This window comes from Salmo trutta, chromosome 25 (assembly GCF_901001165.1).
Source record: "Salmo trutta chromosome 25, fSalTru1.1, whole genome shotgun sequence".
Taxonomy (NCBI): Eukaryota; Metazoa; Chordata; class Actinopteri; order Salmoniformes; family Salmonidae; genus Salmo; species Salmo trutta.
The window spans coordinates 33,676,551-33,704,039 of NC_042981.1; the positions used below are offsets into that span (position 1 = coordinate 33,676,551).

Consider the following 27,489-nt stretch of genomic DNA (forward strand, 5'->3'; position numbering starts at 1 on the left):
CATGACCTTGACTTAAAGGTCATAAGCCCTCATTGTCCAGATATGAGTGAGTATAGTGCTCAGTTTGCAGTTATATTGCTCACTCTCTCTCTTCCATCCCCCACCAGGTTCGACCAGAGCCACCTGGCTGTGTAAGCAGCCCATGCTGGATCTCCCCACACCAACTAGCACACTGAAACCTGGCCAGCCTGACTCTGACGAGGGCAGCCTGAGCAGCGGCAACCACAGCTCCTCTGGCGCTCCCCCAGCCAACGGTCCAACACAGCCGAAGACACGGCCCACCCGACAGGCCTGGTCCCGGGGCTCCCTGGATAGCCAGCGCTCCTCTGTCTCTAGCTCTGTGAAGGAGTCAGACATCTTGAGCGATGAGGACGATGATGAGTTCAGTGAGTCTGGGGGGCGGCAGGAGGGGCAAGGGAGCTCCCCGACGAGCGCCATCGAGGCCCAGTTTCTCAGTCTGAGGCTGTCGGAGGAAGCAGCGTCCTCCCGGGCGCCGGCTCCCCGCGTGCAGCCAGAGGGAGCTGAGGTGGACACCCCGGAGAGCCCGCCCAAACTGGTTCAGGGCCACCTCTGCCCCGTGAAGAGGAAAGGAAGCAGCAGCCTGCGGCATAGCCAGGGGGCGCTACTGAGCCTGAGGGAACACAGCCGTTCCCTGGACAGCCAGACAGACGTGGCAGCGATGGACCTCAACGCTCTACTGGAGAGAGAGTTCAGTGTGCAGAGCCTCACCTCCGTGGTCAACGAAGACTGTTTCTACGACCCTACAGACTCCTCAGACACCACAGATACCACATACACTGGCAGTGCCCCCAACGCCTCGTAAGGTCAGGGATGGACACAAGGAGAGGAAGAAGGACCAAACCTCTGCCCAGCCCCTGCTCCCTGCCTCAGGGCATGGGCAATCCCTGTTCTGTCCTAGACCCAGGGTATCACAGGGTTGTGTTGTGCCTCAGCTCTGAAGTTAAACTGTGTTCCTGTGAGCGAGTACAGTAGGCTGGTCGTTCCATGAAATGAGTCCTTTTGGGTAGGATAACTTGGTGGGGGGCGATGTTTTATTTCACCTAATTTTAACATTGTTTTGAAGAGCACATGTTCAAAAATGTACTATAGTAAGTGCCAAATAAAGTAACGGGGTTGACGATTTCATCTTAAATCAGACATAAATCCCCTTGTGACTGGGGAAATGGCAGCATGCGGTGTGCAACACGGAGGGACCATTTTAATGCAAGCTTCACAAAACAAATGTCTAGCCTGTCTATGAGTAGCACGTTTAATGTGTTTCGCTCGACCCACTCAGTTTTTCAAGTAGAACCAGCTCACCTGCTTTTACACTTTTATTTGACTATGAGATGTTTCTTTTGTACAAACCTTTGACTGGTACCGTATTTTAAAAAGGAATCGTTTCACCATATTAAAAGGAGAGTTCACGTCAAGTAACCGGGTCGGTCTTAAAATGAGGGACAGACGTAAATGAATCACTAATCGCATTAAATAATTCTCTTCAGAAATGACTGTCAAAGCAACAAAATAAGTAGGGCTTTACAATGGTGGTGAAACTTGGATAAATGTAGTATGTTATCTTTCTAGAAGTCGTATATGGTACACAGAGGGACATATCAAAATGCATATTTATTGAATGTTCCATGTTGGGCACTTCATTTAAAACAACAGGCTTTTAAAATTCAATATTGGTGCACAATTTCTACTGAAAATATCAAAGGGACGCATTATGTGGAACGACCAAGGCAGATCCCACCTGCTTAGCTATGCACAGGTGTAAAAGGACAGATGAGTTGGTTTTTCCCCCTAGAGAGAGACGAGGTGACTCTGTCCCTGATAATGACTGCAATGAATCTGCCAAGCACTGATGCACAACGTAGCTCCGCCTCCACCCAGCGCTCTACTGTATATGCCTCACTCTGCCCAGCTCCCCTTCTCTAAGGGGCCATCTCAATTGGCTTCCTCCCCTCATCTCCTTGATATAGGAGAGGTGAGTATAATTTTGATGGATAGACTTTGCTCTCACCTGTCCACTAAATTCACATCAGTCAGAGGAAAGGAGATGAGGATGCCACTTGAGATTCACCCTTCACTTTAACTCAGACTTCCTGTAGGAAGTTAGGGCTCTAGTTCAATCCGTATCGCCGGAAGTTCAGCGATTTAACTTTTTAAAGGGAATGTTCCCGTGTTAGCGGAGACTGCATTCTGGGTAAATGTTGCGTATGTCGGCTCAATCGGAAATTAATCTTACGTTTCTATCACTGTCTGTAATGCTTTATCAATAGACTGAACAAAGCTCTTCATCTGAATCAGCAGGATAGGACAGGATGAATGGACATAGATTTTATTGCGACTCTGCCTTGCTGTATTTTGTGGACTAAAGTACACTGTTTGCCTATATTTGAAACATCATGGGATTTTTGTTTGTTTTTAAGCAATGTTTATTTATTGATCTGCAAAATAAATATGAGGTTAAGGCTTGAATTGAAGAAAATGTTTTTTCGCCCAATTAGATTTATTTTCAGTGTATTGAATGAGTATGGTTGTCATCCTCCTAAAGCGTAGCTTCTGTGTACAGGCGTTGTCAAATAAAACAGCATGATTTAATTGAAACCATGTGTTGTCAACTTGCCCCGTTTGCAGCTCCCATACCCGATACGTTTCTATGTACTTGTGTACATATTTTTCCAGAATAGCTGTACTGTAAGTTAATTTGTATCTTTTATATTCTTACACATACTTGACATTTGTACAGGTAGATACGGCTGTAATTTGCAATAAATACAGTACCACGAGTAGTTTGGGTATATTTTTGTAAAGGTACTTTTTTTTTTGGCCGTTGCATCTTGAAGCTACTGTTTGCCCTCGACTCCACTTTAAAGCTTGCATACCAATGAATGTGAAAAGCCCCTTTTCTTATGGAACTGTTTTATAAATAAACGTGATCTGTGAGAGCGCTTGTTTTATTTCAAAGCAGCCCCAGTCTGCCTTTACCTGTCAATGAGATGAGCTTAAAGCAAACGTTTATTTTAGCTCCATCCCAAGGCTAAGCTTGCCATTCCTTGTTGAGCTGTCAGAAAAATGAAGAATCCTTGTTCTCTACGTTGGACCAACGATATAGGTAATTGACAGAAGCAGGACAGAGTAGGAAGAAACGTGCAAAAAACTATTTGCCAGGATTTGTATTTGTACACATTGAGGATTGTACAGCACAAACAAATGAAACATTATTGTACTATCATCACTCATCCACAATGTTCAAAACAGATGGCCAGCGTTTTATAACAAGAGTCCTCTCACTTTTTAGGATTTGAATAGCCTCACCAAGAGCACTTCCCTCCTCTCTAGTTAGTGAGAGGTGGAATGGCCTGAATAACGACATGTTCTCATTCTCTAAATCGTCCTGAAAATGTTTCCGGCCTCCATCTCCCAGAGGACGAGGTGTTACAGGGAAAGCTGGATCGGAGGTAAGAACCAGGGTATAGCGCACGAGAGCTTGAAGCGCCAGGTAGCCGGTAACCGAAAGGTCACTAGTTTGAGTTGCCGATCTGACAAGGTGAAAATCTGCTGCTGTGCCCTTGAGCAAGGCATGTAACCCTAATTGCTCTAGGCTGACCCTGGCTGTGACCCCACTCTCCAAAGGTGAATCAGAGTTGGGATATGCAAAAAAATAAATAATTCCTTGAACGTGTAAAATATGACATCTCACCACTAAAATCAGGTAATTTCACACACTATTCTTAGTTTACAACTGGACTGGAGTGCCTGAGCTCTAGTTTAGTATGTGTGTTAGCTACACTAGCTGTTCCAGTTTGGACCGAGGCCCATAGTCTCCTGCCACGGCCCAGTGTTCAGTTCTCCCCTGTTGTTTCTATCCCATCTAAGATTCACGGTCTCATCCAGCGCCTCCGGGACTACAGTGAAATGGCGTTTAAAAATGCATGCGGGTGCCAGGTGGAAATGTCAGCGCTAAGAGCAGTCCGTTGTCTCTCTCGTCACTAACGGAGACCATTAGGCCTTCCTTCCACTCCGCCCTTTAAGCATCTCTGTCAGACGGGCTGCTGAGGACCACTGGAGCTGCTGTCCGGGCGTCTGTTAAGGTGTTTGAGTCGGAGTTCCTCTCTGAAGTCGTAGGTGAGGAGACCCTGGTTCTCAGAGCAGAGGTGGCTGTAGGCGTCCGCCAGGGCTCTGATGTCAGGGATGGAGAGCTCTGTGGGGCGCAGGGTGGGGTCCACGTCCGCCTCACGCATCATTACCTCCGCCAGCTCCAGCCGTTGCGCCACCGGGAACAGCATTCTGGGAAAATAACACAGATCTAGTCTCAGGTGGTTTCCTGTCCATCACGGCCACTCATAGGTCCAGATGGAATCTGCTGAGTTTTCAACCAATCATTTTCTAAATAAAAAACAGAAGTTAATTTAAATCAAACTTAAATGCTGCCACAAAGAGCATAAATAAACAATGTTATTGTGATTAAATATGCAGACAAGGGTGTTAAAAAGAACATAAAAAATGTCAGCGAGGAATCCATTGGCCCGTACTGTAGATGGAAATAACTCAGGAAAATCATTTCTATTCAGTTCTCAGACTATAGACTAGATTTAGCCCCAGATGCCCTCACCAACGCCACGGGTTTTCACAGTTAGCATACAGAACAGCCAAACAGCCACATCCCCAGTACAGATGCTTGCTTAGCGCCAGAGAGCTCATTCACAAGCTGTCTCTCTGCCCCCTGCAGGTACATCATTTATCATGCCTCGTCTTCCTATGACACCCCAATGACTCAGAACTGCTGCTCTCTTTTGTTCTCTGGGCCTCCTCACAGGCATGGGGGCGGCAGGGGAGAGGAGGAGTGAGAGAGCCATGAGCGGCTTTGTATAGAGCTGGTCAAGGATGAACAGAGTTCACTTAATGTGGAACGTAACAAAGAGAGAGAACTTGGAGCGTGTGAAGTAGGAGGAGGGGGTAGAAATATTGCTTACTCGATTCCTTTGCGGCAGCGCTTCCTCCGGAATTGGAAGACGTTCCTGACTACTTTCTCCACCAGCTTAAAGGGCTGCTGGATCTGGGGCTGAGCCAGCGGTGTGAAGTGTACCACCCCCACGTCCACCTACACACACACACACACACACACACACACACACACACACACACACACACACACAGGGTTCAAATAGATCTGTACGCAACACTGAATAGGATTCGCTCATTGTAGCAGAAAGAGTGGAGGAGACGCAGAAGAGAGACAGGGTGGAGAGAGGGAAAGCGTGGAGGAGAGGAAACAGGGAAATGAAAAAAACAGGTGACGCAGCGTGCGATGGATGGCAAGCCAGTTCCGGTTGCCACAGTAACACCTGTGCAAAAGAGCAGAAAAAGCCAGCCCTTTTCCTGTTATGCTGCCACTCAGCCGGCGACGTTCAATACCAGCGAGCCTGACAAGACACAAGGCGACATGTTCAAACGCACTTCTTAATCTTTAGCCTTTCTCTCCATTGTTCCTCTCCATTTTTCCAGCGGCTTGCTGTACTGTAGCTTCAACCTCCGAGGGATGGAGGAACCAGACAGGCAGGGTTGGCCCAGCACACAGATCTTCCAAGGGGAGCGCTGGGCTAGTGGGAATCCTGGCTGTGGTTCCCGTCTCTAGCCGCCTCTCTCCCTCCCAATCCTCACGTCACAGCTGAGCTGATATGACAAACTGTTGAAGAAATTGTGCCAGACTCTGCAGTGCCTAGTCCTACCCAGTTCTTTCCTCCTCCCAAACTCCCCCTCGCTTCCTCACTTGCTCTATGCCTGTCTGAGGGTAATAAAGGGATTGAGCTCAGACTCGCAACACACAAAAGAACAACTCTTCTTTTGGTGGATCTGTGAATGTGCAGTAGGAAAGCAAAGCTTCCTCCCTCTCTCTTACATGAGGCTTCCAGGGGGGTCTAACGCAGATCAGGAGCGAGACATGAAGCACAGCCAGCTTGAGGAGTGGAGTGGAGCTATAGACCAATGACACGGCAGCACCAGCGAGACACTGGGCAACAGAGCGGAGCGCTGTAGCCTACCTGGCTACCTGCTTTCACCTGGTAATATCCTTATTTATCTGGTGTGAGCGCCGCTCAAGGGGACCACTGACTGACTGACTGACTGACTGACTGACTCTGGGGACCAGCGCGGCTCTCTGTCCACGGGGAGGGGAGAGGAGGTGCAGCCTGATACAGCCGAGGACACCACGACAGTGCCAGAAGGATACAGTCCGGACAGACGGACACATACAGATATGTACACAGGTATGTGAAAGGGGATACAGAGGATACAATACGAGGCAGATGGTACAGAGCGGACGGATAGAAAACAAAAAGAAAAACCACAAATGGGTATGTGGGTGCCGGGGCGTTTCATTTACAGCACAGCTCTCCTGTTGAGACAACCTGCCCCAAGGAACAACCTCCCGCAGCATCTCTGCGTCTGTGTTGGTTGTGACTCACCCTACTCGATCTTGCTTTGTTATTCTGGGCTAGGGAAGGGGATGTGCAGGATAATTGGGGGAGGAGAACTAAAGTGGTCCAAGGACGTGATGGAGGCTTTCTAATGAGCCATTTAGATTCTGTCCATCCCATGCTGCAGTGTCTGGCTGGGCTTGTAAACCAGGATAGCTATCTACAATCTCATCAGATCTACAGCTCTGTATGTTGCCGCCTGCCTGCCGCAGGGACACCACCGCTATACTGGAGCCTAGTTGTCAGAGCAGCCAGCTATATTGTAGACTATAGAGTACAGCTAACTCCTGGGCTGCTCACTTCACTATACAGTGCATTCGGAAAGTATTCAGAGTCATCGACTTTTTCCACATTTTGTTACGTTACAGCCTAATTCTAAAATGTATTAAATGAAACATTTTACTCATCAATCTACACACAATACTCCATATTGACAAAGCGAAAACCAGTTATTAGATTTTTTTTGCAAATGTATTAAAAATGAAAAACAGATACCTTATCTACATAAGTATTCAGACCCTTTGCTATGAGACTCAAAATTGAGCTCAGGTGCATCCTGCTTCCATTGATCCATTGATTTGAGGGCTCGAGTGGTGCAGCGGTCTAAGGCACTGCATCTCAGTGCAAGACACCCTGGTTCGATTCAAGGCTGAATCACAACCGGCAGTAATTGGGAGCCCCATAGGGTGGCGCACAATTGACCCAGCGTCATCCGGGTTTGGCCGGGATAGACCGTCATTGTAAATAAGAATTTGTTCTTTACTGACTTGCCTAGTTGAATAAAAGGTAAAAAAATATATATATATATAAAAACATCCTGGAGATGTTTCTACAACTTGGAGTCCACCTGTGGTAAATTCAATTGATTGGACATGATTTGGAAAGACACACACCTGTCTATATAAGGTCCCACAGTTGACAGTGCATGTCAGAGCAAAAACCAAGCCATGAGGTCAAAGGAATTGTCCGTAGAGCTCCGAGACAGGATTGCGTCGAGGCACAGATCTGGGGAAGGGTACCAAAAAATGTCTGCAGCATTGAAGGTCCCCAAGAACACAGTGGCCTCCATCATTCTTAAATGGAAGAAGTTTGGAACCAACAAGACTCTTCCTAGAGCTGGCTGCCCGGCCAAACTGAGCAATCGGGGGAGAAGGGCCTTGGTCAGGGAGTTGACCAAGAACCCGATGGTCACTCTGACAGAGCTCCAGAGTTCCTCTGTGGAGATGGGAGAACCTTCCAGAAGGACAACCATCTCTGCAGCACTCCACAAATCAGGCCTTTATGGTAGAGTGGCCAGACAGAAGCCACTCTTCAGTAAATGGCACAAAAGCCCACTTGGAATTTGACAAAAGGCACCTAAAGGACTCTCAGACCTTGAGAAACAAGATTCTCTAAAGTACAGAGAGATCCTTGATGAAAACCTGCTCCAGAGCACTCAGGACCTCAGACTGGGGTGAAGGTTCACCTTCCAACAGGACAACGACCCTAAGCACACAGCCAAGACAACACAGGAGTGGCTTCAGGACAAGTCTCTGAATGTCCTTGAGTGGTCCAGCCAGAGCCCGGACTTGAACCCGATCGAATATCTCTGGAGAGACCTGAAAGTAGCTGTGCAGCGACACTCCCCATCCAACCTGACAGAGCTTGACAGGATCTGCAGAGAAGAATGGAAGAAACTCCCCAAATACATGTGTGCCAAGCTTGTAGCGTCATACCCAAGAAGACTCGAGGATGTAATCGCTCCCAAAGGTGCTTCAACAAAGTACTGAGTAAAGGGTCTGAATACTTATGTAAATGTGATTTCAGTTTTAAATACATTTGCAAAAAATAACTTTTTGCTTTGTCATTATGGGGTATTGTGTGTAGATTGATGAGGGGGGAAAAAAACTCTGATCTATTTTAGAATAACAAAATGTGGAAAAAGTGGTCTGAATAATTTCCGATGCACTGTAAGTTAGAGCAGGGGTTAAACGTTTTCAGCTCAAGACCTGAATTTAAAAAATGTACTGTCCTCCCGTGACCCAAATCGTCCTCCAACAACCCAAATTAAGAAGAAATTGTGTGCGATTATAGATGTATTCTCATAACTCATGACCCACCTCTCTCACATGCACACTTTTGGTCCCGACACATAGTTTAAGAAAGTGAGTTGGAGGAAGACGAGAAGGTTTTGGACAGCAGTTACAGTAGACTTTCAGGGCAGGGAGAAGAAGCGCTGCATTGCTTTGTGATACACTGGGGCTGAAAATAGTATTTGTGACAGGCGCTTTCATGAGAAATTGACTCATCTGCATCAATTGGGCGGAAAGAGGCTGACATTAGGAAAATCTATTATTCCACTGGTCACCCAAAAATGCTAGGATGGTGGGGTGAGGGGTAGTCTCATACCCTGGTACTGCAGTGTGCCTTTAGCAACACACACACAACACACTGAGTGATGCAGCATCAGACCACCATCTGGTCTCGAGAGGTAATAGAAAAGAATGGCTTTAATTTCACTCTCCCGGAGTAATTAGGCCATTTATTTTCCGCACTTCATGATTTAAAAGGAGCAGGGGGATGTCGATATCCAGACTATACAGGCAGCAGCATTTCAGCCATAGGCTTGTCCGACTCACTTTGCCTTGTGATTTATGAACGACGGCCCGCTACATGGCCTCACTAGGTGCTCTGCTGTAATATATCCCCTCCTGCCATTAATCCTCCTCTGATAACCTTAACACACAAGAAACTTCCATCTTAAAATCCCGTGCTGCCGCCTCCACCCTGCACGCCAGTGCTTTGAAAATACTCCTGCTCAAATAGGCTGCATGTGGTGGGAGATGGTGAGCTGTGAATCCGAGACTGACTTATTGACTCTGTGACAACCTTAATATCTCTCCCTGGTTCTCCCTCTCATCTGTCGTCCTCCTTCCTTTCAGCTGGTGGGAGGGTGTATGATGAGGCCTGGCTGGATGAGACTGGGAGGATTGGAATGTAAATAGGACTTCATGATGTGACGAACATGCTTTTTAGCGGCGTGGAAAGAAGGAAATCATAAGCCCTATTGATATCTTGATGAATTTTGCTACTCCAAATTGGCTCATTATATAAGGATCTACATTTTAAAAAATGATCCAGCTCTCTCCATGGCTAATTTAGTCCTCCTGCCTTTTTTAAACTTCAAACATTTACAGAGACTTTGAACCAACCAACTTTCCCTCTTGCACACTAATATTGTATGCTAAATAATCTTACTAACTCAACCTTTCTTTTACATACAGTAGTCGTTCCCTCCATATCTGGCAAGGTATCACGATACACATCTGAAAAATCATAGCTCTGCCTTTGTCCCCCTCAACGACCCTGACCCAATTCATCTCAATAATATGGAGTCGTGCAGGTATACGCATATTAACACTTATACATGTCATCTCTATGACCTTCTCAGAGCTCTGCAGGAACTCTATTACACTGGCGTTTGCCCTGTAGCTCCAAGTCCCCTCGTCCCCTTGCCCATTTCCACCTTCTACTCCTTTCCCCAGAGTCTTCTCTTTTACCCAATGGTGTTTGAGCAGTAATTTTTCATCTCCCTCCGAGCGTAACCAAGATGAGATGGCAGGCCCTCGGGGAGGCTAGCCGATACCACCTGAGCAACCCGCATTTCCCTTTACGTAACTGATGCAGGTTCTGGGGGGGGGGGGGGGGGGGGGGACAATGGAATACTCAGCTGGGGAATACAGAAAGTTAAAAGATAAAAAAGATAAAATCCTCCAAGGGGAAAGAGATGCATTAATCATAACAATACCTTCAGAAGACAACCTCCATTACATCAGCAGCTGGGGAGGACAGGCACTCAGGAGGAGTAGACACTAGGCAGTCAGCACCACTAAATCTAAAGCTATAGGCAGATCTTGCTGGAGGGGGCCCTGCCATTGTGCCTTGCTGCGCTGTACTGTGCTGCCTGCCATGGCTTCCCACGCTCGCAGATCAGCCCTGGGCACACAGCACAGGCAAACCAAGAACATCTCCTGAACCGTGCCCATCTCATTCTCAGGTCCCCTGAGATGTTTTCCCAAGGAACACTCTCCAACATCACAGTGGAGAATACCACTAGGCAAAAATTAAGAATTCCACTAGGTCACGAGAAGAGAGACGAGGACTGTGGGAAAAATGTGCCTACCAAACAAACAAAACAGAGTCTACGCTGTTTTTACATCAAATTTAAAAACACTCAAAATGGCTGACCACTTGGTACACTTGGGAGTAAATGTAGGCCTTGTAAGCATTTCACTGTACTTGTGCATGCGACAAATAAATCTTGAACTAATAGAGAAAACATTATAATTCATTTCATATTATGTCTGTTTTCCCCGTGACAGTTTACAAATGTCCTGCATGTTGAAAATGGGCATGCCCATACATGGGACAAGATTGTGTTGACAACTACATGGCGCTTATCAGGTGACACTTCTGACCATAACCGAATAAACAAGGCTTCTACAAAATGATGAGCACAAAAGCAATCACACCGTGAAATAAACAATATGAAAATTGAACAATAAAATCCCACATCTGAGGAAAGGGCAATCTCTGTGTCCAGTCATGCCTTGGAGCTATACCGTGGAGGACTGAGCTACGAGGTGAGAAAAGGGAACATGCTTATAATAGCCTGCCATGTCTTCACACATCACAGCATCACACATCACTCCCTGGGTACATGTTAACTTCCTCACCCCCCCCCCCCCCCCCACGTCCCTGTTATTTATTTATTTTATTCCCCATAGAACAACACCAGAATCAGCAGTGAGGATCTCATCGGTAAAACACGCTCAAACACACTACTGTGTAGAATTAGTGTGGATCTCTCATCCTGCCGCACCAACCAACAACGGCCTGGAGTATGAAGTCTGAAGGTCAGCAGCGCCAAGTCAGGTAATACTGTGGTATTGTGTGTGTGTGTGTGTGTGCTGTTATTGTGTTGGTGATGTCTTATCTGCAGAAATGGTCTCTGAGCGCGATCTTGGGGGTACAAAATGGAGGTAGAGCATTGGACCAAATTAAAGAAGCAGATCAACCACTGAACTGTTTAGTCATTACAGGTGGGGAGAGAGAGGGGAGATCATTTTCTTCAAGGTTTGGCTGTTTATGATGATCTTACCCATGCAGGAACATTATGGAAACACACGTCTGCGTTCTCAAGGCTATCATGTCCTTTAGCCTGGTCTGTTTTTCGCTCTCTTTGTCATTCTAGACTAGACGTCCTCTGCAGAATAGTGGAAGAGGGATGAGCTGGGGGTAGCAGCTGTGAGTTTAGCCTCCCGTTGAGTGGTTGCTGATGCTAACTGCTCTAGGGACGGTCAGTTTTGGCATAGTGGGGTGTAAACAAAACAGTGTTGCTCTAACCCGTTGATGGACTCGCTACCACATAAATAAAAGAAGCCACTATGAAATGTTCTAATGGTTATTATTGTAATATTATTGTAGGCCTATTGTTTTCAATATATCTGACATGAGATTGTAGGTGTTGGGTAGACTGGTAAAGATCATGTTGATTAAACAATACTTCCCAGGGTGAAATGGGTTACTTATTACGAATCCCATGGTTGAAAGAAACTCTGCAGCTCGTGGACCGTTATTTGGGGGTTGTGCTGTCCAGAAAAAACTTGAGACGTCCCTACCCTAAAACTAACCATAACCTTTACCTAACATTAACCCTAACCTTACCAGTTTTAAATGTCAACTTCAATGGGAGTTGGGACGTCCCAATGATCCCGTTTAGACTATTCCGTTATTTTGGGGTTTCAATAGTCAGAGGTAAGTAAAGTTAGCCAAAGTTGTAATTTATTTTGCTTAAACATGTGAGTATGGAGGTAAGACCAGTGAAGCATGATCAGTGTGAAAACAGGGGTATCTGTCACATTATTAGGCTAAATGTAAAACATTTGTGAACAGTTTAGCTAGCTAGGCTAACGTTAAAATAAGATGAATGTAACGCTAACGTAAGCCAACCATGCGCACTGTTTCAGATCAATAGCTATCTATCTAGCTAGTTATGACAAACAATCCGCTAGCTAGATGCAACGTCTAGTAGCCAGCTAATAATATGAGTCAATATTGAAATGAAGAAGCTCTGGCTCATGATTGATTGCGGTTGGCCGGTCCATAACAACACGTCTGCTTGTTCATCATCTGCTGCATATATGAAGCACCGAGTGACACGTGCACTGCCAACATTAACTCAATTATAATGTTGTGTGATGACAGTTTACACACACACACACAAAACCAGGTACGGTGTGAGTGTGTCAGTGTAAAGCGGGTGTACGTTTTGCCGTAGTGAATTGAATGGTCCACACACTACTCTGTATTAGCTCAGCTCACGAACCAAGTGACGTAGAGAGAGTATTCTACGTCACTGAAAGGGAAGCAAAGCAACTCCTCTTCAAGAGCGCCAAGCATGTGTGGTCCACTACTGGCTATGATGTCCTCTGATATACTGTTGCTAAGGAAATGGATGAAATGAATGGATCCCTAAGGCTGAAATCCTCCTCGCCCCCTCCTCACCCCGTGTTTTTGTGTGTTTACAGGAATCACTGCGAACAACCTGACGCGTCAAAAGGAGCTCTGCACCAGCCGTGGTAAGGACCTTAACATTGCTCTCTCTTGCTGTACATTGTAAACAATTCTAATTAAACCGATGGTTTGCCCTTGTACACATACTGCAGGCAAGAATAATCAATACATTTGAAATGAAAAGCAATATTGGCAATTTTGAGAATGTCTTAAAAAGGAGAAGGGAAAAACTTTTTTTAAAAACGAAAATCTATATCATTGTATCAGTGTAAAATGATTTAAAAATCTAAGAATTTACCTTGTGTTAATATATTGAAGTCACTGTGGTTGGGTAACCTTATTGTAGTGAGGTGAAGAGGACACTGCAGCTTAAAGTCCACATATTGAGCGTTGCAAATATCAGAAACTCATTCTCCTCTCCTGTAACAGTTGAGGCGCTGGCATAAGGAAGAGGCAGGCACAACAGAAAATGCCCACACGCACTAAAACCTGTGTCTCCTTCTCCAATAATTAGCCAGAGCGGTCTCTCGCTCCAATTGGTCCGGTTTCACGCTCTCCTTTGTTCTTGTAAAAAAAAGTCTGTGCATGTGTGGGGTAAGTGAGGGGAAAGAGAAAGACAGACGGAGAGACCTGCTTAATTCAATTTCTCATTCTTGTCTTCTTTCCTCTACAGTCCATTGGAGCCGGCACTGAGGGACTGAGTCGTCGGCTGCTGCCAGCTCTAGCACCAGAATCCTCTACAGCCGTCTGGGGTGAGGAGCCGAGGTGCCTGGCTGGGGCTGGGTGGATGGTGCCTGGAGGAGGAGGGGGCCACGGCAGAAGGAGGAGAATGGCATCCACAGGCATGCAAATCTTTGCCTTCGTCCTGGCGCTGCTGGGAATCATGGGGGCCATGGTGGCTACGCTGCTGCCCAATTGGAAGGTGAGTGCCGACGTGGGCTCCAACATCATCACAGCCATCTCCCAGATGCAGGGGCTGTGGATGGACTGCACCTGGTACAGCACCGGCATGTTCAGCTGCACCTTGAAGTACTCAGTGCTGTCGCTGCCCGCCTACCTGCAGACTGCCCGCACCACCATGGTGCTGTCCTGTGTGATGGCTGCCATGGGCCTGTGCCTGGCATCCCTGGGGCTCAAATGTACTCGCTGGGGGGGCGGCCGGCGCTCCAAGAGGCACGCAGCCATCGCCAGCGGGGGCTGCTTCATCGCCGCCGGCTTCCTGTGCCTGGTGCCCGCTTCCTGGTTCACCAAAGAGGTCATCACTAACTTCCTGGACCGCAGCGTGCACGAGAGCAATAAGTTTGAGCCCGGGGGCGCCGTGTACGTGGCCTTCCTGTCGGCAGGCTTCCTCTTTGTGGGGGGGTCCATCTTCTGTGTGTCGTGCTCGGGGAAGAGGCCCGGCCACCAGGAGATGATCTTGCTGCCGCCCCCTGATAAACTCTTACTGCAGCAGCAACAGCACCTCCTACAGCAACAGCAGCAGGACCAGCTCCAGCACCAGTACTGCTCCCTCTCCCCACTAGACAATAAAACAGGCTACAGTCTGCAGGACTATGTGTAGGCTAAAGCAACGCTGCACGCCATGCGCTACTGTTAGGCAGTTTGGGAAAACCGCTGCGTCTTACATGTAGTACACCAACCAACCAAGCTCTTAACGAGGAGGAGGAGATGAGAGAGGAGGGGGAAGGACTTTGAGGGTGTTTTTTTTCTCCCCCCCCCCATTGTAGCTCTCTCTCCTCTCTTTCTTTACTTTCTGTTCTATGAGCACAAGCAGTGGAGGTATTCCCTGAGCAGCCCCTTGGAACAGACAGACGGATGGTGAATGTGAAATGCAGCGCAGCCGGAGGACGAAGGAAGGCGCTGCAGAATGGGAGGGGAGCCGCAGCTGAACGAATGCAGATACCCCAGCGATCATCAGTAAATCACATGAGTTCCCGGGGGAATGGGTTAGCTGATAGCAAGCCTCCTGTTCATTTCCTTTTCCTCACCAAAGGTTTGAATTGATAAGCATTCATTTAGTTTGCTAAGTCGGCAATATTGATATTATTGTCTCAAAGAGGCAATAACAGTACGTGGAATTCCCTTTTCATGAGCAAGCCATTGTAGTTTTCAACCATCCACAAGATATGGTAGTTGTTGGAACTGATTTAATAAATTCTCTTATTTTTGCTAGCGAGTAGACATTGATATTTTGCCTAAGCATGTTGTCTGGAGCCTGTCTGTGTATAATGCAGAGGAATGCCTGCCTGGTAGAGAATGAGACGTACGTAGTGTAACCAAACACAATGCCCGTGCCTAAAAAGACCTAGTACATTATCCTTCCCGGGGAAATTGTTCAAAAGAGGACTGTCAGGATGAGTAAGTAGGGTGCTGGGCTTGGAGAGGGAACAGAACTGCAGACAAACCCAGCCCTGGATCTCACCCTGCAGGTAGACACACAGAGAGGGAGAAACGGAGCGAGAGAGAGAGAGCCTCCCCCCTCCAGCAGAGTGGACTGTCTGACATGTTTGTTGCTTTCCTATTTAGCACCAAAAACAAGCTGCCTTCTTGGGCTAGGCTACACGCTACTGATTTCATGTATTAGGCATACAAATGAACACACACACACACACACACAGAGTACACAAACACCCATACACAGATACAAAACCCCACACATACACACAGATACAGAAACCCCCACACATGCTCACAAACACACACTACCTTTTTGGCACACTGGGCTGCATGTGCTTTTTATCCTGCTGTCCGCCTCCTCACTGCCATGGAAACGGAATCCTGTGCCCTAATGTCTTTATTGTCTGGGGTGTGTTTGTGTCATCCAGTGCTTTGAGGTTGGGTAGGGGGGCATCTCTCTCTCTGCATGGCCCCATAAGCCTTGTGCAGAACCTCCACACACACAGAGCTGCTCCACTAATCCCCTTTATTACCCCAGTGACATGAGGCACCAAGCCACTGTTACACCCAGGTCTGTCTGGGAAATGCTCTCTTTTTCTTGTCCTTCATTAGTGTCTTTCACGTGCAATTAGGGTTGATGGGGAAATTGGCTGTTTTGAAAAATCTGCCTGATTATTGGAATTGTATGACGGCATAGAGAGAGGCTTTGAACGGTCATGGTTGACTGCAGTAGTGTGGCAGATTTGCCTCCAAATCTAGAAATGGTTTGAGTCATTCCTCCATATGTGACTTGTTTACCAAGTCCGTCAGCAGTGCATATGCTACCATGTAATACCTGCAAGAGACCCTGCAGCTGAAGGTCAAGGACGTTCTGTGCCATTCTGTTCTTTCCTTCCTGTCAACCTCTCCTTTACCATTTCTCTCTACCTATATCCCCCTTTTACTCAAGTCACGTGGACTTTCTCTTTGACTGACAGGGAACACTTTTGCATGTTGAGAGCATGCTGGCCAGCACTCACACTGACACACACACACTGACACACCACCCCTGCTGCCTACTCATATGTCAAGGGTGCTATTGCACATTAACACAGTCACATTCTCATGTGTGTCTAACACGGCTGAGAGGAGAGGGGGAGAGGTTGTCTCCGGCCTGAAATGGCTGCTCTGGTGACAGGCCCTGGCAGTGGCCCTCTCATTCTCTCACACATTGTTTCCTATGGGGAGAGCAGATGGCTAAGCCTAGCTCACCACCTTCAGGCGGCTGCCTGCACAACGGGGGCATCGCCACAGGCATCACTTTAGGCCCTGGAAGCCCGGAAGGGGCAGGTTTCACACCCCTAGCAACATGCCAGGGACAGAGCAGAGGGGACCGGACGGGCATCCGTACAATAACACACTTCCCCAACCCCTGCCAGCCCTTACGAATGCAATAAATGAAGACAAGAATGTGAATGTGCCCTCGTTAACAAACTGAACACATACAACACATACAGGGCCAGTCAAAAGTTGACACACCTACTTATTCTGGGGGTTTTCTTTATTTTTACTATTTTCTACATTGTAGAATAATAGTGAACACATCAAAACTATGAAATAACACATGGAATCATGTAGTAACCAAAAGAAAGTGTAACAAATCAAAATATATTTTATATTTGAGATTCTTTAAAGTAGCCATCCTTTGCCTTGATGACAGCTTTGCACACTCTTGGCATTCTCTCAACCAGCTTCATGAGGAATGCTTTTCCAACAGCCTTGAAGGAGTTCCCACATATGCTGAGCACTTGTTGGCTGCTTTTCCTTCACTCTGTGGTCCAACTGATCCCAAACCATCTCAATTGGGTTGAGGTCAGGTGATTGTGGAGGCCAGGTCATCTGATACAGCACCATCACTCTCCTTGGTCAAATAGCCCTTACACAGTCTAGAGGTGTGTTTTGGGTCATTGTCCTGTTGAAAAACAAATGATAGTCCCACTAAGCGCAAACCAGATTGGATGGCGTATCGCTGCAGAATGCTGGTTAAGTGTGCCTTGAATTCTAAATAAATTACAGACAGTGTCACCAGCAAAGCACCCCCACACCATCACACATCCTCCTCCATGCTTCACAGTGGGAACCACACATGCAGAGATCATCCGTTCACCTACAGTTGGAACCAAAAATCTCAAATTTGACTCATCAGACCAAAGGATATATTTCCACCGGTCTAATGTCCATTGCTTGTGATTCTTGGCCCAAGCAAGCTTATTCTTCTTATTGGTGTCCTTTAGTAGTGGTTTTAATTCAAGTCTCCTCTGAACAGTTGATGTTGAGATGTGTCTGTTACTTGAACTCTGTGAAGCATTTATTTGGGCTGCAATTTCTGAGGCTGGTAACTCCGTTTTATTTATTTTACCTTCATTTAACTAGACAAGTCAGTTAACAAATTCTTATTTTCAATGGGCTTACAGTGGGTTTACTGCCTTGTTCAGGGTCAGAATGACAGATTTTTACCTTGTCAGCTCGGGGATTCGATCTTGCAACCTATCAGTTACAACTCCAACGCTCTAACCACTAGGCTACCTGCCGCCCCTAATGAACTTATCCTCTGCAGCAGAGGTAACTCTGGGTCTTTCCTGTGGCGGTCCTCATGAGAGCCAGTTATCATAGCGCTTGACGGTTTTTGCGACTGCACTTGAAGAAACCTTCAAAGTTCTTGCCATTTTCCGTATTGACTGACCTTCATGTCTTAAAGTAATGATGGACTATCGTTTCTCTTTGCTTATTTGAGCGGTTCTTACCATAATATGGACTTGGTCTTTTACCAAATAGGGCTATCTTCGGTTTACCCACCCCTACCTTGTCACAACTGATTGGCTCAAATGCATTAAGATGAAATTCCACAAATGAACTTTTAATAAGCCACGCCTGTTAATTGAAATGCATTCCAGGTGACTACCTCATGAAGCTGGTTGAGAGAATGCCAAGCGTGTGCAAAGCTGTCATCAAGGCAAAGGGTGGCTACTTTGAAGAATTTGTTTAACACTTGTCTGGTTACTACATGATTCCATATGTGTTATTTCATAGTTTTGATGTCTTCACTACTATTCTACAATGTAGAAAAGAGTAAAAATAAAGAAAAACCCTTGAATGAGTAGGTGTCCAAACTTTTGACTGGTACTGTATGCGTTTGAGAAAGTGCCAAATCAACGCATGTCAAGTTTGATCCGGTGTTGTACTTCATGCGGTTTACTTTTTATTCTACGTGTTTGTATATAAATTCTATATTCGCAAATGTTTTATGGATTCATTGTTTGTTGTGCAAGACTAAGTTGCGTAAACTAGGCAATCGTTTACAGTAGGATGCAGCTTTCCAGGGTTGGTTTTTCAACAGTATTATTCCAAAGCACACAATTCCAGAGGCATAAACAATTTTAGTTTAAATCGGGAAAGGCTTGCACACTTTATTTTTTTGTAATGTTTAAATCATGCTTCAGGATTTCCTCATTACAACTCTGCAGATAACTGTACACATTTGTCTAGGAAATTTGTGGACCTAATTATAAAAACATTTTTCTGGCAAGCTAACATGCTTTCCTGTTTCGTTCAAACGTCTTAGTGTATGAACATATCTTCTTCAGAAGAAGACTACTCAATTGCACCTTTGCTTGTGTTACCTTGTTTGACAGCAGTTTGTTTCAAGTGGCTGAGCATTGCAAAGTCCTCTGGACCGGTTCAAGTGTACATAATACAACTGGCAGTCTGAAAAACAGTAAAGCCATTTCTGTCTGATGCGATTTGAGCCGGCCAATGTGAGCTGGAGGTTTGTTTCGTTATATAGATGTGCAGCCTGTTCATCAGCCAGCGCACCATTTCATTAGCTTCAAATTGTCTGGGAACAAAGAACAGCCTCTAGATGTCTAAACAGTTGCCACTCTCCTGCAGAAACCAAGACAAGAGTTATCATTTTGATAATTGCAGCTTATTTTTGTGGATGCACTTCTTAAATTTGCCAGACGATTGTCAACAGTTAAAGTGTTCTGGTAACTGTTGTCTCAATGTGCTTGTGCAAGTAGGCTAGTTATATTTTTTACTAATAAAACTATTTTGTGGAAGCAACATGCCTTTATTCAATCGTGTGTGTGTTTGGGTGTGAGAACGGTTGGGGATGGCTGTCGGCTACCAGCAATTTTTTTAAAAAAGATGTCCGGATGGTATGGGATGTACTGCGCATAGGCAGGGTTGCAGTCAGGCTGTTCAGTGTTCCTATAGCCCCTAGATAGATGTCTATCTACACACACACACACACACACACACACACACACACACACACACACACACACACACACACACACACACAGTTGAAGTCGGAAGTTTACATACACTTATGTTGGAGTCATTAAAACTCGTTTTTCAACCACTCCACAAATTTCTTGTTAACAAACTATAGTTTTGGCAAGTCGGTTAGGACATCTACTTTGTGCATGACACAAGTCATTTTTCTAACAATTGTTTACAGACAGGTTATTTCACTAAAATTCACTGTATCACAATTCCAGTGGGTCAGAAGTTTACATACACTAAGTTGACTGTGCCTTTAAACAGCTTGGAAAATTCCAGAAAATTATGTAATGGCTTTAGAAGCTTCTGATAGGCTAATTGACATAATTTGAGTCAATTGGAGGTGTACCTGTGGAGGTATTTCAAGGCCTTCAAACTCAGTGCCTCTTTGCTTGACATCATGGGAAAATCTAAAGAAATCAGCCAAGAACTCAGAAAAAGTCTGGTTCATCCTTGGGAGCAATTTCCAAAGATTGTGAAATGTCAGAATAATAGTAGAGAGAATTATTTATTTTAGCTTTTATTTCTTTCATCACATTCCCAGTGGGTCAGAAATGTACATACACTCAATTAGTATTTGGTAGCATTATTTCAAATTGTTTAACTTGGGTCAAACGTTTTGGGTAGCCTTCCACAAGCTTCCCACAATAAGTTGGGTGAATTTTGTCCCATTCCTCCTGACAGAGCTGATGTAACTGAGTCAGGTTTGTATGCCTCCTTGCTCGCACACACTTTTTCAGTTCTGCCCACAAATTTTCTATAGGCTTGAGCACAAGGTTTGTGATGGCCACTCCAATACCATGACTTTGTTGTCCTTAAGCCATTTTGCCACAACTTTGTAAGTATGCTTGGGGTCATTGTCCATTTGGAAGACCCATTTGCAACCAAGCTTTAACTTCATGACTGATGTCTTGAGATGTTGCTTCAATATATCCACGTAATTTTCCTACCTCATGATGCCATCTATTTTGTGAAGTGCACCAGTCCCTCCTGCAGCAAAACACCCCCACAACATGATGCTGCCACCCCCGTGCTTCATGGTTGGGATGGTGTCCTTCGGCTTGCAAGCCTCCCCCTTTTTCCTCCAAACATAACGATGGTCATTATGGCCAAACAGTTCTATTTCTGTTTCATCAGACCAGAGGACATTTCTCCAAAAAGTACGATCTTTGTCCCCACGTGCAGTTGCAAACCGTAGTCTGGTTTTATGGTGGTTTTGGAGCAGTGGCTTCTTCCTTGCTGAGTGGCCTTTCAGGTTATTTCGATATAGGACTCGTTTTACTGTCGATATAGATATGGAATAGACAACAGGTGGAAATTATAGGCAATTAGCAAGACACCCCCAATAAAGGAGTGGTTGTGCAGGTGGTGACCACAGACCACTTCTCAGTTCCTATGCTTCCTGGCTGATGTTTTGGTCACTTTTGAATGCTGGCGGTGCTTTCACTCTAGTGGTAGCATGAGACGGAGTCTACAACCCACACAAGTGGCTAAGGTAGTGCAGCTCATCCAGGATGGCACATCAATGCGAGCTGTGGCAAGAAGGTTTGCTGTGTCTGCCAGCGTAGTGTCCAGAGCATGGAGGCGCTACCAGGAGACAGGCCAGTACATCAGGAGACGTGGAGGAGGCCGTAGGAGGGCAACAACCCAGCAGCAGGACCGCTACCTCCGCCTTTGTGCAAGGAGGAGCAGGAGAAGCACTGCCAGAGCCCTGCAAAATGACCTCCAGCAGGCCACAAATGTGCATGTGTCTGCTCAAACGGTCAGAAACAGACTCCATGAGGGTGGTATGAGGGCCCGACGCCCACAGGTGGGGGTTGTGCTTACAGCCCAACACCGTGCAGGACGTTTGGCATTTGCCAGAGAACACCAAGATTGGCAAATTCGCCACTGGCGCCCTGTGCTCTTCACAGATGAAAGCAGGTTCACACTGAGCACGTGACAGAGTCTGGAGACGCCATGGAGAACGTTCTGCTGCCTGCAACATCCTCCAGCATGACCGGTTTGGCGGTGGGTCAGTCATGGTGTGGGGTGGCATTTCTTTGGGGGGCCGCACAGCCCTCCATGTGCTCGCCAGAGGTAGCCTGACTGCCATTAGGTACCGAGATGAGATCCTCAGACCCCTTGTGAGACCATATGCTGGTGCGGTTGGCCCTGGGTTCCTCCTAATGCAAGACAATGCTAGACCTCATGTGGCTGGAGTGTGTCAGCAGTTCCTGCAAGAGGAAGGCATTGATGCTATGGACTGGCCCGCCCGTTCCCCAGACCTGAATCCAATTGAGCACATCTGGGACATCATGTCTCGCTCCATCCACCAACGCCACGTTGCACCACAGACTGTCCAGGAGTTGGCGGATGCTTTAGTCCAGGTCTGGGAGGAGATTCCTCAGGAGACCATCCGCCACCTCATCAGGAGCATGCCCAGGCGTTGTAGGGAGGTCATACAGGCACGTGGAGGCCACACACACTACTGAGCCTCATTTTGACTTGTTTTAAGGACATTACATCAAAGTTGGATCAGCCTGTAGTGTGGTTTTCCACTTTAATTTTGAGTGTGACTCCAAATCCAGACCTCCATGGGTTGATAAATTGGATTTCCATTGATTATTTGTGTGTGATTTTGTTGTCAGCACATTCAACTATGTAAAGAAAAAAGTATTTAATAAGATTATTTATTTCATTCAGATCTAGGATGTGTTGTTTAAGTGTTCCCTTTATTTTTTTGAGCAGTATATATACACACACACACACAGCAGCTGTCTGAAAACAGCTGAATTAGACAGAAGAGACAAGAGGTTTCTCTCCCTTTATAACACGTGGTCATGAAACATTACAGACTGTCTGCAAATGGGATTGAAAAAAAGCAGAATCACTCCATAAAGCAGGTTCAGAATCCAGGTATCTTTTATTGCATTAGCAAGTGGCATGAAATAACTAACCGTAGGAGAGTTGTTGCAAATGGGGATGTTATGTTCAGTCTGAGCCTGAACATAACCATAATGAATGACAGCATGTGTAGGCTTGCTGCTGCTGCGTTTATACAAGTAGACTGGCACAAAAAGCAACAGCTGTTGGAGCCAGTCAGTTCAGCATGGGTTCCATGGAGGAGAGTCAATCTGTATCCCCCATCCCATCCTCTGGGTCCACCGAGCATCCCATCAGCCAAGCCAGCATCAAAACAGCCTAGATAACTTGAAATCTGACTAATATGAACAGGAATTGCCAGGTCAAACTGGAGAGAAATATACCCTACTAAGAACCCAAGAATACTGGTCTTACTCCCAGCTGGGGACTAAATCCATGCTTCTCATAGAGTAGGTGGAAGTCTTAAGCCCCCATATCTGTGCTAGCCTGTACGGTGGGTGATATATCATATTTCTAGGTATACTGGCGTGGAGCCACATACCGGTATGGATTTTTACAATCCCGTCTATAGAAGGTACTTTGATACAGTGCTAAATAAAAACAGTTCAATAAATTTGACTACTTCGCTGTCAGTTTTGTCCTAGTTGAGTATAAAATAATCAGAATAGAGAACGCCCATTAAAACCACTAAGAATTCATTTGTTGCCATTCTAGGGTCATGCACTACTAATAAAATATACTAAGAACTTTTATTCAGAATCATAAAATACCGTCAAATCCCGCCAAAAATATGAAAAATGGTGATATATTTCGGCATTATCACCCAGCCCTACTAGCCTGTGTAAAATAATAAACATACCATATGTTCCTCAATGTATAACTGTCAAGTATCTATGGTCTGCCTAATATAGAAGAGATTAGTTTAGCCGGTCAACCTATTTCTGACTTTTTACAAAGAATCTGTAGACAAAACAAAATAAACTATTTTGCACTAGAATCAGTCATGTATTTTCTAATGATTTTAAACACATATACACACGGTTTATTTTCCTTTGAAAACATGCGAATGCAAGAGGACTCCGATAACGAGATAGTTACTCTGAGAGAATCTCCAATCTCTTGTCTCATTACAGCTGATTACAGCCAAGTCAGCGGTGGGATGTTGGGAGAAATGTGCTTTCCTGAAACAAACATAGATTATTCAAGGCTCTCTCTCCTCTTGTTTATGCAACAGAGTGGAGATCAAATAGCAGCTCTCCTCTTGGGAAAACGTTAATAAAATCCGCTCCTCTGTCTATTTAACCTACATTTCCTTCAAAAGGCTCTCGCCTTGAGTTGCCGTCATGACAGCTCAGGGATGTGGGCTCAGCTCTGGGATGAGAGCTTTGAACCCTGCAGACTTCCAAGTATAGGGTTAATCCAACTGTATATCCCACCTTGAGCATCAAGTCGACTCGTCCTGCATATGCTCCGTATAACTTGAACAGAGAACAACAAGAGATGCGCGATATAGGTTGTATCGATGTAGGTGGTTATGAGACAAACTAAACATGTGCGCGTAAATCAGCTCTTTATCCATAATTTTTTTTGTTTATCAATAACATTTTACAGCTAGTATCTTCATAGTTCACCACAAAGGAATTCAATAAAAATGCATGAATCCTAGGCGCGGGTGATGATGTCACTTAAACATGTTTCCGTGAAGCACCTCTGGAGTCATGATGTTGACAGGTACAAAGACAGATATAGGCCGGGCCAAGAATCTCAACGCTCTATCAGTCATCAAAACCCAATCAGCAATAACTGCAGTGCTGTAATGCGTCGCTGAGGAACAAATCACCCAAAGCGCGCCAATACTTCACCATCGTTAATGCGAGGCTTTTTCTTTCTGACAACCATCATCTTCATGAGAGTCCATATTACAGATAAAATATGGTCATCAACAGCAGCTGAAAATGACCTTGCATTGTCCAAGACTATGCCTCTCCTGTTCCAGCAGTCATCCGAGAGGCTGGGGGAGTAACGGCAATGACCTTGCTGCTGCTGTAAAGTGCTGAGAGAAGCAGTATGAGCTACGCTAGGCTAGATGACAAACAGGGGAGCTGTAAGAAAACAACACACCCTGACAGTTCAAAGGAGCGTTTAAATATTTCAAATCATCATAAGCATCAGAAAAGATTGGCTAAAGGTAAGGTACACCACGACTACACAGTGGGAATTGAAACAGGCCTTTCCTCACACGTAATTATTAAGCATTGTCTGAAGAGGGATAGGACCGGTTTGGAAAGTGTTAAAGAAACAGAAACGCATTTGTGGAATCTGCAAAACATATATATTGTTTGTGAAATGCAGAGTCCTTTGAGCTACAGTACTTTCATTAGTCTAGCTAGCCTGAAACAAATGAATAAAAAATTATGTTTTTGCACCACAGACAAATGTTTCCCCAGAAGTGGAGGATTACTGTATTGTGTTTGTGTGAAAAAACACACGGCTCAATTGAAGCGTTCACTGAACAGGCTGAAGAGAAGTTGTAAAATCACAGCGCTAGAAGTTTTTAATTAGTATCTTCAAAAAACAGTAGAGTTGACAGCTTATGGACTGATCCTTTCAATACTATAGCTCCCTTTTCTCCGACTTGCGTAGTGTTTCACAGAACCCACCTGTGATTGCCTGTTTGAAGCTGACCTTCTTTTCCTGAAACATGGCCAGGATTCCTCCACTAGCTTGTTTTCAGAATACCTAAATGTTTTTTTGGCATGGAATGTTGTTCATGTTAAACAGACAGGATTTAGAAAACACACGCCGTTGAGTAACGGCTAAACCAGCATTCATTTAAGATAAGAGGGGCAATAGATCTCTCAAGATATTGATAAGCAAACTCTGCCAACCTAGGCATTTTGTTTTAGGGAGGGTGAAGTATTTTTAGCATTTTTTTTACCTTGGGACTATGATGAATCGAGTCCAAGCCTTCAGGCGTTTACCGCTCTGCACCGAGTCATTGAAATAACTTTCCTATACTCTTGATACCATGGTTGACCCCGTTTATAGGATAGGAATAGGCTTAGATGAATTGTGCTGTAGTACAACGTGCAGTAGTATGTGCTCTAGGAGGAACACCTATACAGGCTCACTGTATAAATCTATTGGTTATATTTGTTGAGAGGAGAGAGTTTGGCTATTTCCCTTACAAAGATACTGAGAAATACAATGATCTGGCATCATTGTCCTTGCCACTATGCAAAACTGAAAAACAAACTACAGTACATTTTACACTGAACAAAAATACAAACTAACATGTAAAGTGTTGGTCCCATGTTTCACAAGCTGAAATAAAGAAATCCCACAAATGCTTATTTCTCTCAAAGTTTGTGCACAAATTTGATTATATCCCTATTAGAAAGCATTTCTCATTTGCCAAGACAATCCATCCACCTGACAGGTGTGGCATATCAGGAAGCTGATTAAACAGCATGATCATTACACAGGTGCACCTTGTGCTGGGGGCGTAAAAGGCCACTTTAGAATGTGCCGTTTTGTCACACATTTTAGTCATTTAGCAGACACTCGCATACCGAGCGACTTTCAGTTAGCTATCTTAAGACGAATGTACTGTGGGACAACCACATATCACAGGCATAGAAAGTACATTTTTCTTCAATAACGTAGCTGTCAGTAGAGTCAGAGCTGGGGGTAGGGGACAAGTGCAAGTGCTGGTTAAGTGTTCTTTTTTTTTTTTTGGGGGGGTGGGGCCTAGAACCGAGCCCTGGGAGACACCAGTAGTGAGAGTATGTGGTGCAGACACAGATCCTCTCCACTTCACCTGGTAGGAGCGGCCTGTCAGGTAGGATGCAATCCAAGAGTGTGCATAGCCTGAGAAAGAGGGGAGACAGAGGTCAAGGTGTAGGGTAGTTCTGTGTGAGTGGGACCAGTGAACTCAATAGGCTGAGTGAATGAGGAGCGGATGTCGTTAACCTTTTTTTCCCAAAGTGGTTGACAAAGTCGTCCGCCGACAGGGAGGAGGTGAGGATTATTTTATTTCACCTTTATTTAACTACGCAAGTCAGTTAAGAACAAATTCTTATTTACAATGATGGCCTACCCCGGCCAAACCCTAACGATGCTGGGCCAACTGTGCGCTGCCCTATGGGACTCCCAATCACAGCCGGTTGTGATACAGCCTGGAATCGAACCAGGGTCTGTAGTGATGAGATGCAGTGCCTTAGACCGATGCGCCACTCGGGAGCCAAATTAAGGAGGGAGGAGAAGGTGGAAGAGTTTCCTAGGGTTGAAATTTAGTGTGGCAGAAAGTGGCTTTAGCAGCAGATACAGAGGAAGAGAAGATAGGTCCTCCGGAAGTTTAGTTTTCCTCCATTTTTTCTCAGCTGCCCGCAGCCTTGTTCTGTAAGCTCGCAATGAGTCACTCAGCCACGGAGCAGGATGGCCGAGCCAGCCGGGAGGAAAGGGGACAGTGCAAGTCATAGGATGCGGAAAAGGGAGGAGAGTAGAGACCTGGGGGGGGGGGGGGGGGGGGGGTCAGTGAGATTACTAGGCGAGCAGCCTCTAGTAAAGATGAGGGAGTTGGAAAGACAATAATTGAAGGCAGACGTCGGGAGGTTGAAGTCGCCAAGTACGAAGAACGGTGAGCTATCGTCAGGAAATGAGCTTATCAAGTGGTCAAAATCATTGAGGAACTCTCCAAGGGCACCTGGTGGGCAATAGATGTTAAGCTTGAGTGGACAAGTGACAGTATGGAATTCAAATGAGGAGATGGATAGGTGAGAGAAGGAGAAAAAATCCACTGACTACCCCAAAAAAAATCCACTGACAGCCACTGACTACCCAAAACAAGTCAGAAATTGCCCTG

At 45.6% G+C, this 27,489-nt stretch overlaps 3 protein-coding genes across 5 annotated transcripts in view; 2 read left to right on the forward strand and 1 right to left on the reverse strand.

The window, feature by feature from the left end:
* Nucleotides 1-2,954, forward strand: part of LOC115162460 (T-lymphoma invasion and metastasis-inducing protein 2) — a gene marked incomplete in the record, with an annotated part of 102,825 nt that extends 99,871 nt beyond the window's left edge. Inside the window, 1 exon segment of the mRNA XM_029713773.1 lies at nucleotides 108-2,954. Coding sequence (XP_029569633.1) covers nucleotides 108-823 — 716 coding nt within the window.
* A 213-nt stretch (nucleotides 2,955-3,167) lies between these two features.
* Nucleotides 3,168-27,489, reverse strand: part of LOC115162463 (dimethyladenosine transferase 1, mitochondrial) — a 38,843-nt gene continuing 14,521 nt past the window's right edge. For both annotated transcript variants that reach the window (XM_029713781.1, XM_029713780.1), the window contains exons 7-8: nucleotides 4,983-5,110; nucleotides 3,168-4,296 (exon numbers count right to left, since the gene is read on the reverse strand). In XM_029713781.1, coding sequence (XP_029569641.1) covers nucleotides 4,050-4,296; nucleotides 4,983-5,110 — 375 coding nt within the window. In that variant the 3' untranslated portion in view covers nucleotides 3,168-4,049. The remainder of the gene's footprint in view (nucleotides 4,297-4,982; nucleotides 5,111-27,489) is intronic.
* Nucleotides 5,726-15,342, forward strand: LOC115162464 (claudin-20). 2 transcript variants are annotated; one of them, XM_029713783.1, is made up of 4 exons: nucleotides 5,726-6,275; nucleotides 11,252-11,399; nucleotides 13,055-13,105; nucleotides 13,714-15,342. In XM_029713783.1, the coding sequence occupies exon 4, from the start codon at nucleotides 13,828-13,830 to the stop codon at nucleotides 14,599-14,601; it is 774 nt and encodes a 257-aa protein (XP_029569643.1). In that variant the 5' UTR covers nucleotides 5,726-6,275; nucleotides 11,252-11,399; nucleotides 13,055-13,105; nucleotides 13,714-13,827; the 3' UTR covers nucleotides 14,602-15,342. The 2 variants fall into 2 exon arrangements, with proteins under 2 accessions (XP_029569643.1, XP_029569642.1); XM_029713782.1 differs by lacking the exons at nucleotides 5,726-6,275; nucleotides 11,252-11,399; nucleotides 13,055-13,105 and adding an exon at nucleotides 13,343-13,634.